Below are 8,583 nucleotides of genomic sequence, written 5' to 3'. Positions count from 1 at the left end.
GCCGGGCTCTCCCGTCTCCCATCCCCCCCTCACGGGGCCGCGCCCGGTTCTCCCCTCACGGCACCGCGCCCGGCGCTCTCTCTCTCCCTCCCCTCACGGCACCGCGCCCGGCTCAGCCCTGCCGCCCCTCAGCCTACCCCCAGGCCCTAGGCCTCACTGATGGCTCACCGGGGCGGGTCCTGCCTGCCCGGCCGGGGGCTGGCGACACCGAGCCGCCCGCGCCGCCACTCCACTCCCCGCCGCCCGCTCCCCGCCGTTCGAATCAACAACAAGATGGCGGCGCCCGAGGGGGCGGGGCCCCGATGCTGGCCGTCATAGCAACCGCGCCGTCCAAATCCCGCCCCGCCGCCGCCGGCCGCAAGCCAGAGCCCAGCCCCTCCCACCGAGGGCGCTCGAGCAACGCTGATAGGTTCAAATAGCCGTCACTCAAGCGCAGAACAGCCCCGCCCCCTTTTCCTTGCGCCGGCTGCCTCCGGACGGCCACGCACGTTAGGCACACGTGACGCCCGCCGGTGCCCCGCCTCCCCGCGGGCTCTGCGCCGCCTCATTGGCTACCCGCGGGGAGCCGCTGGGCCAATGGGTAGGGGCGGCGGGAGCGCGCGGGCGGGGCGGCGGGGTGAGGAGCGGGCGGGCTTTCCGCCATGGCTCCGCTCTGTCCCCTCTCCACCGCCGGTATGAGCCGCCTCACATCTCCGCCCGCCGCTCTCCGCCTTCCCCCGGGGCCTCGGGGGAGCGCGGCAGAGCCCGGGGGCGGCCTGGTTCCGGTTGGCGCGGGGGTTAGGGCTGGCTAAACACAGCTTACCCCCGCCGCGGCCTAGCCCCCCGGGGGGTGCTCCTCAGGCCGGGCCGGCCCCCCGGGGCAGCGGGCGGAACGTGTTCGCACACCGAGCCCGTGCCGTAAAAGGTTGGATTCCCCAGCGGTCACGGTTCCTGTGGGCTCAGGGCAAGGCCCCAGCCAAAGCCGCAGAGGTGTCCCCGCTTCCCTGTGCGATCCCAGGGCTGGCTCCTGCCCGCCCCCCCGCCTTCCTCCCCTTTAGCCCCTAAATTAGTCTCTTTCCTCTTATCCCGCTTCATTATCCCGAGGCGCGCTTCTTTGAAATTCAAATACCCGGTTTCCCACCTCCCCGCCCTCACTGACTCCTTCAAAGCCCTCCCGCCCTTCCCCAGGCCCTGCTAACTCTTCCCGCACTGCTAATTTGCTTTTCCTCCCCATTAAGAAACCCGGCCCCTCCGCCGCCTGGCTGCTCCTCCCACCTGAGCAAGGCAGAGCTGGAGGGGGACACGGGACAGGGGCAAAAGTTTCTCAGAGTCACCCGGTGATGGAGTTTTCTTAGAATCATAGAATCGTCTAGGTTGGAAGGGACCTTAAAGATCATCTAGTCCAACCATCAACCTAACTCTGACAAAAAAAATAAATAAGAAAAAAACAAGCCACTAAACCATATTCCCGAGGACCATGTCAACCCATCTTTTGAACACCTCCAGGGATGGTACCTCAACCACTTCCTTGGGCAGTCTATTCTAATACTGGATAACCCTTTCGGTGAAGAAATGTTTCCTAATATCCAATCTAAACCTCCCCTGGCACAACTTGAGGCCATTTCCCCTTGTTCTATCTCTTGTGACTTGGGAGACGAGACTGACCCCCGCTTCTCTACACCCCTCTTCAGGTAGTTATAGAGTGCAATAAGGTCTCCCCTCAGCCTCTTGCCCCAGCTCTTCTTGCCCCAGCTTGTGTCTCTCCAGAGGACTGCCCCGTCTGGGTCACGTCCGGAGGCTATGGAGACGCTGCCGTGAGCAGGGCAGACCCTGCCAAAGCCCTCGGTGTGGTTTTTGAAGTGACAACCCCAGCCCAGGGCTGGTGCCGCCGTAACCACCGTCCAGTTCTTGGGTCGTGCCACCAATGTCCCTGGCATTAATGACCACTGCAACAGGACAGCCACCGGCGGGACCGCTCAGCCACGGCACTCCCTACGGCAATCACGGCAGCGGGTGCAATCTCTGCCACCGTTTATTGGGTCGATGCTGGCAGCAAGTTCAGCCATGGAGGAGGGCTCTCCTCCTCCTCCCAGGACTGAGGGCTGCGCCGGGTGTCTGCTGGTGCCCAGCGCTCTGCCTGGCACAGCCCATGGGCAGCTCTGGGTCTCGGGGAGCCCTTCTCCGGGTCAAGCCGCTCAGATCCAGCGCCGTGCCCCAGTCACGCTGTTGAAGAGATAATCCCTGCCGGTGCCTGAGAGGGGAGGCAGGATTCAGCCAGGCATCGCTGCCCAGCGCCCATCTCTCCTGTCCCCCAGGTCCCTCTGCCCTGAGGGACGCAGCCTGAGGATACAAGGGCTGTGGGACAGAGCACTCACGTGGGTCCTGGGCACGGCCATCGAACTGCCCCTGTGCAGATGGGAGAGGGTGCTGAGGGCCCTGGGGTGCTCCCCCACAGCCCTGGTGGGGCACCCGCTCTGGCTGCCGTGGCACACACTTACCGGGCTGCTGGTGTCGGGGTGGCCCCGCTCCTCTTTGCCACCCTTCTGCTCCACCACATCCCAGGAGCTGCGGAGGGAAGAGGAGGCGAGGGGAGGGCACGCCGTCAGTGACAGTGATGGGCCCCCATGATGCCAGGAGCAGGTTGCCAGTCAGGTTTGCACCGATGGCCAGCTGTGCCCCATCGAGCCTGTGACCCACCTACCTGATTGTCCCCTTACCCAGCCCTTGTGTCCCTTGGGCACTGAAGGGAACTGCGGCAGGGGCCATGTTTCCCCAAGCACCACTACCTTTCAACAATGCCCAAAAAGTGCCACCTCATTTGCTTGTTCCCCCACGTGCCGGTGCTCAGAGGGTGCTGTGCCGGGGGAGCTGGAGCCCCCCTTTGCTGCCAGTGCTCCCTGCAGGGGCTGAGCCTGAATCTTCTCCCTTTCCTGGTCGCCACCAAGCCCTGTGTCCCCACCTCACCAACGAACGTGGATCCAGCCGTGCATCACCCTGGGGTGGTTACGCTGCTGGAGGTGGCTGTTGTCCTGCCCGCGGGCTTGCACACCGCCTTCTCACCATGCAGGCGCCCGGCGCAGGCTGGGCTGGCTCCAGTGCCTCCTCAGGCTCTCTGTCTGCCGCCTCTCACCCCTGGTTCATCCCCCCGGGGGATGTGCAGGCTGCTCACCTCCTACCCGGGGCATCTTCCCCGGCAAATTGGGACTCCCCTGGTGAGCTGCAGTGGCCCCAGCACCAACCCTGTGGTGGGCACTGGTGGCCATCCCACCATGCCCACCACAGATTTTCCACCTCAGCCTGACCCCTGTCGTGGCTGTCCCCCGGCCAAATCGCCGTCTCTGCACCCATGGCTGCACCCTGGGGTGGAGATGGCTCCCTGGCACAGTGACCCACAGACCACAGCCAAGACTTGGGGTGCATTAAACACCCCCCATGCGCTGCGGCTGCCTGCGAGGACATGACAGGAACCTGTGCCAACACACATGGCTGCCCCTCGCTGCTGACACAACCACTCATCCATGCAGCACCCACCTCTGGTCCACGAGCAGCTTGCCAGGGGCTCGGTGGCTGCGGAAGGAGCAGAGGGCAGCCATGAGCCCCTGGCCTTGCCCACTGCACCGTGCCATCCCACGCTGTGCAGCCCCATGGGGCCAGGGCTCACCGGCACAGCAGGCTCCGGGCCGTGCAGCCCAGGGTGGCCAGCAGCAGGGCGCTGGTGACGGTCAGCACGGCCACAAACCAGGCTGGTGGGTGCCACATCTCCTCCGTGCGTGTGATGACCAGCGGCTCCTTCTGCAGCGTCTGCAGAGGCAGGGGGGTGAGGGGACACAGAAGGTCCAGGGGGCCTGATGGACCCAGGACCACCACCTGGCTCTGCTCACCGTGTGCCGGGTGGTAGTGCTGCTGGGTGGCACCGGGGTGGTCCGGGGGGTGATGTGCACCACCAGTGGCACCACGGTGCTGCGGCGGGGGACACTGGGGCTGCCCCACACCTCCACCAGCAGCATGAAGGTGCGGGGCTCAGCTAGGTCATCGGGGAGGTAGAAGAGGGTGTTCCCCTCCAGCCGAAAGCGCCCATCTTCGTTGCCTGGACGAGAGGGTCTGCTCAGTGCCACACCATGGTGAGGGGCTGGGATGTGCTGTGGCTCAACCACTCCTCACCTCCAGCGATGGCGTATGTCAGCGCGGCGCCACCGGGGCTGTCCTGGCACGCCAGGCGGGTGACGGGCTGGCGGCCACCCAATCCGGCTGTGATCTGAAGCTCCTGCACCTCAGGGGTGCACACTGGTGCCTGGTTCAGTACGGCCTGCCCGGCAGTGGGGGTGGAGGGGAGATGGTATGGCACCCATGGTGCTTGCACCCACTGTGGTGCACCCACCGGGCTTGCCCCCAATACCTGCAGGCGGACGAGCACGTTGCACAGGCGGCTCCGCCGGTTTGTCGGGTCCAGGTCGTTGCGGGTGTCCGTCAGCCGCACCGTCAGCCTGTAGCTCTTGTGCCGCTGGTAGTCGAGGGGTCCCACCACCCAGATCTCGCCTGTGGGGCAGCATGAGCACCCATGGGTGCTGGGAGGGGGGGGTGCATGTCAGGTGCTGGGGAAAGGGCTGGGTGCTCACCAGTGCGTGTGTCGATGGAGAAGGGCTGTGTGGGGCCAGTGCCCCCCTCCAGGCTGTACTCGAGGCTGTTCGGTGGGTAGTCACGGTCGGTGCCGACCACACGCCCCACGGCACTGCCAAAAGCCGCCGTCTCCAGCACGGTGAAGTCGGCACTGCTGGGGCATGTCGGTGTGAATTCATTGACGGGTGTCACCATCACAAGCACGGGCACACGGGCTGTGTGGCACAAGGTGGCTCAGCCACGCTGGCACCACCCCACAGCCCACACTGGGCTGGGCGTCATCCCCCCGGAGAGTCTGGGGGACACGGGGATGGTGACACCACTCCTGGGGTGGGCATCTCTGGGGCAGCAGAGAAGGAATGTTTCCTCTGTGATCTGCTGGATTTTTGGGGTAGGGAAGGGCCTTTTCCCACACTCTGGGCACCCCTTGGGGGACACAGGCACTCACTACTCCGCGGGGGCTGGCCACCCGCTGTCACCACGATGGTGGCCGTGAACTGGAAGCCTACAGCAGCCATGGCCTCCGAGTCATAGTCCAGGGTGGTGTTGACCTGCCGAGCCAAGGTGGGGGGGTCACACAGAGGAACCAGGGAGCCCCTGCAATGCTGTGATGCCGGGGAAGCCAGAGAGGGTGTGTGGGGGGTAGAATAGGCAGGCCTGGGGGGGGGCTAGAGGTGCCCAGGACCCCCAGCCCAGGTCCTGGTGTGACAGCACATGTCAGAGGGTCCCCACTGACCTGCAGGTCCTGGACACAGCCCATGGCCCCCTCACCTGCAGCCGTGGCCCCTCCATGTGGAAGTGGGAGAGGGAGGTGGGGGACCCCTCGAGGGCGTAGCGCAGGCAGTCCTCCGTGCCGGTGGGGTCAGTGCACCTCAGTGTCACCAAGGTCTCACCAGGGGACACCGTCTCGGGCACCTGGGACCTGTGGCAGGGTGGCTAGCGCCTCAGCTCCCGTCCCCCACGTCAAAGGGACGGAGTGGCATTCCCCACACCCCACTCTCCCCCCAAAACCGTACACGGAGATGGCGGGGGCGCAGCTCAGGGCCCAGCGGTCCGTCCCCTGCACGGTGATGTTGAGGGTGGCGGTGTCACTGTCGGCGGGGCGCAGGGCGTTGTAAGCCCGGACAAAGAGGCGTGTGTGGGCCACCTTCAGCCGGCCGGTGCTGCGGATCTCACCCGTCACTGTGGGACAAGGCACAGCCTCGCGCCGGGCACGGGGACAGGGTGGCCCTGAGGACCCCCGCCACCCCACTCACTCTCATTGATGGTGAAGAGGACGGGTGCCACAGGAGCAAGGATGGCATAGCGGACATTGTCACCGCTGGCGCGGACCTGTGTGACCACCTCCAAGGGTCTGGTGCCCTCCGGCACTGTCACCTCCCGCTGCAGCTCGCTGCAGGCAAGATGGGCAGCGTGGTACGGCCTGGTGACACCAGTACCCCCCACCCGGCCCAGCCCCACTCACAGGAAGGTGACAGTGGGACGGCGCGATGGCAGCACCTCCACCGTCACAGCCCCGCTGCAGTTGTGCCCATGGCGGTCTGTCACCTCGATCTCCAGCCTGAATGTCTGTGGGGCAGCGTGGGGGCAGATGTGGGACAGCCCCGAGGGACAGGGATGGGGACGGAGAGAGGGATGGGGATGAGGATAGTCATAGGGACAGGGACAGGAATAGGGATGGATGTTCCTGTCCCCTTTGGGGGACAGGAACAGAGACAGGAAAAGGAAGGGGGACAAGACTTGAAGCAGGACCAGGGGTGGGAATAGGGTTGGAGATGGAGATGGGGACAAGCTGGAGACCAGAATGGGTATGGAAATAGGGACAGGATTGGGACAGGACTCGAGATGCAGAAGCAGATGGGAGAAAGGACAGGAACAGGGCTGGAGGACTCCCAGGGCTGGTGGGGGGGAGATGGGAGCCCGATGGGAGGAGCAGGATGCAGAGAGCTGTGGGCAGTGACAGTGAGGGGCTAAGCTCAGGCAGGCTGAGGTGGCTGTGACAGCTTGGGGACACTGCTGCTCACCTGGGTGTCCTTGCTGGGGTCGAAGCCACCTGCAGGAGCCAGCACCAGGCCCCGGTGGGTGAGCGTGAGTGGCGTGTCTGGGTTTCGGAGCCTGAACTGCTGAGAGACAGGCAACAGGAGGAGGGTGGCAACCACTGTCCCCCCCACCATGCCCAGTGTCCCACTGTCCCCAAAGCTGCCCCTGCTTGTGGGGGCTGTGGGAGCCCGGGGCAGCCACCACTCACCGTCAGCCCCCCGAGCGGCTGTGGTAGCACCACGTACAGGGGTGTCCGGGGTGCCACGTCCGCTGACACCCGCACCACATCTCCCCCTGCGGCACAGCATGGCCATGGGACCCCAGTGCCGGCTGGCACCCACGGCCCCTGCCACCCTGCACCCCCTTCTCCCCATCTCCTACCTGTGCTGGCAAAGGGGGCATCACAGCGCAGCACCTGCCCCGCTGTCACCCGGACAAAGAGTCTCTCTTCTACCTCCTCCTCACCGGGACAGGCGGCTCGCAGGGTCAGGGTGTACTGGTTCACCCGGTGGGCATCAAGCTCCGCACCGGCACGCAGTGTCACCTGCCACAGGGACATGGTGCTCAGCAGGGTGCCCGTGGGCTCCTGGCCCGCACCCCGTCCCCCAGCCGCACCTCTGCCCGAAACCTGGTGGTGGCTGTGGGGTCGGCGCTGATGGCGATGGGGTTGAAGGGGTGGCCGGGCTCCACGCCATGCAGGGTGACGTTGGGGCTGCCGCTCGCGTTGCTGCAGGACACGGTCACCTCAGCCACGCGGGTGCCTGGTGCTGCCTCCTCGCTCAGGGCCACCACAAGAGGCAGATCATGTAGGGCTGTCAGGAGACCCACGGGGACTGGCCTCGCACCAGGCCAGTGCCACCAACGGCTCGTCCAGCCGTGCTTAGGGAGCCCTGCTCCTGCACCTGGGCAACCCTGTGGGCAAGGGTCTCCTCGCAGGGTACAGCAGTAACCCAGGGCATCTGGCTCTTACCTGTTGCTCTGACGAAAGTCCCTGCAAAGAGGAGAGTGTCACCCTCGCCTGCCCGGGTGTGCCCTGGCAGCGCCCTGGGGAGGCCCTAGAGATGCCCCCGTGATGCTCCAGAGATGCCCCCAAGGTGGCCCAGTTATGCCCTGGCAATGCCCCATTGATGACCTGAGGACACCCTGGCCATCACCCCAGCCATGTCCCCTCCCCACCTGAACCCAACCAGGCAGCTGCTGGCCCCTCTGCCCATCCTGTGGCCAGCCTCAGGCACAGGGGGCAACCTGGGGGGACCTATTCCCTGTCCCCCTCCCCTCACTCCCCCACCCAGGGCCTGGCAAAGGGTGTCCCCCAACCTTCAAGTGCCTACCTGGGGCACAGAGACCAAGGAGGAGGAGGAGGAGGAAGGTGAGGCGTCCGTGCATGCCCATGGCTCGCTGCCTGTTTGGGACAAGCCGGAACCCGTTGCCAGGGGTGCTGGGCACCACCCTGGCCCAGCGTCACGCTGGCCATTCGTGGCTGCCAGCCCAGCCCCAGGGCAAGGACAGGGCACGGCCCCCCCGTGCCCCCAGCTCCCGCACACCTCTGCCACCAGCCCCTGGCCGTGCCCCGGGTGCCAGTCCTGGCTGCCATGGGGCAGGCGGGCAGCGACGCTCCCTCCGTGGGGGTTTTGCCGCCGCACCGCACTGCAGCACCACTCAGGGAAAACCGGGAAAATTAGCCAGGAGCTAATTTTTGGCCATGTTCTCCTTCATTTGCAAACCAGAGCCGCTTCTACCGGAATTCCTATTAAGCGTTATTAGCGCCCCAATTAATAGGCGCTGGCGGAGCACGGGGTCACCTCTCCCTCCTCCAAGTTTCAAACCTCTTTGGGCAGCCCGGTGGCCGCCGGTGCCCCGTAACGGGGCTGCCCTCCTTCCCGCCCAGCCTTCCCGTCCCCGGGACCCCCGGTTCCCCTGCGGTGCTGCCGAGCGGGTCCTGCCTCT

The 8,583-nt window shown here is 65.7% G+C and overlaps 2 protein-coding genes across 3 annotated transcripts in view; both read right to left on the bottom strand.

The window, feature by feature from the left end:
* Window positions 1-283, bottom strand: part of LOC106894698 (inositol hexakisphosphate kinase 1-like) — a 33,979-nt gene extending 33,696 nt beyond the window's left edge. The window contains exon 1 of the mRNA XM_014953532.1: window positions 169-283. The gene's annotated coding sequence lies outside the window, so the exon portion shown is untranslated. The remainder of the gene's footprint in view (window positions 1-168) is intronic.
* Window positions 284-2,022: 1,739 nt separating this feature from the next.
* On the bottom strand, window positions 2,023-8,309 carry CDHR4 (cadherin related family member 4). 2 transcript variants are annotated; one of them, XM_014953496.1, is made up of 21 exons: window positions 8,181-8,309; window positions 7,968-8,038; window positions 7,607-7,627; window positions 7,252-7,448; window positions 7,018-7,180; window positions 6,845-6,930; window positions 6,621-6,719; window positions 6,062-6,165; window positions 5,853-5,989; window positions 5,613-5,778; window positions 5,368-5,518; window positions 5,045-5,147; window positions 4,596-4,811; window positions 4,376-4,515; window positions 4,141-4,285; window positions 3,861-4,066; window positions 3,641-3,780; window positions 3,511-3,546; window positions 2,478-2,544; window positions 2,355-2,385; window positions 2,023-2,230 (listed from the first exon to the last, which is right to left on the bottom strand). In XM_014953496.1, exons 1-21 carry the CDS (start codon window positions 8,228-8,230, stop codon window positions 2,175-2,177), a joined length of 2,385 nt encoding a protein of 794 aa, XP_014808982.1. In that variant the 5' UTR covers window positions 8,231-8,309; the 3' UTR covers window positions 2,023-2,174. The 2 variants fall into 2 exon arrangements, with proteins under 2 accessions (XP_014808982.1, XP_014808983.1); XM_014953497.1 differs by having other exon boundaries at window positions 6,621-6,716.
* Between the last annotated feature and the right edge of the window lie 274 nt (window positions 8,310-8,583).

The sequence above is a fragment of the Calidris pugnax genome, unplaced genomic scaffold, assembly GCF_001431845.1.
Source record: "Calidris pugnax isolate Ruff unplaced genomic scaffold, ASM143184v1 scaffold247, whole genome shotgun sequence".
NCBI lineage: Eukaryota > Metazoa > Chordata > Aves > Charadriiformes > Scolopacidae > Calidris > Calidris pugnax.
Note: the sequence above shows the minus strand (reverse complement) of the source record. Positions and strands in the feature narration are given on the sequence as shown.

Excerpts from the sequence above, each read along its gene's own strand:
- CDHR4 (XM_014953496.1), bottom strand. The coding sequence starts at position 8,230 with ATGGCAGCCAGGACTGGCACCCGGGGCACGGCCAGGGGCTGGTGGCAG. Across the intron at positions 6,166-6,620 it reads ACCCCAGCAAGGACACCCAG|ACATTCAGGCTGGAGATCGA; the intron begins GTGAGCAGCAGT and ends GCTGCCCCACAG. Across the intron at positions 4,516-4,595 it reads CTCCATCGACACACGCACTG|GCGAGATCTGGGTGGTGGGA; the intron begins GTGAGCACCCAG and ends GCTGCCCCACAG.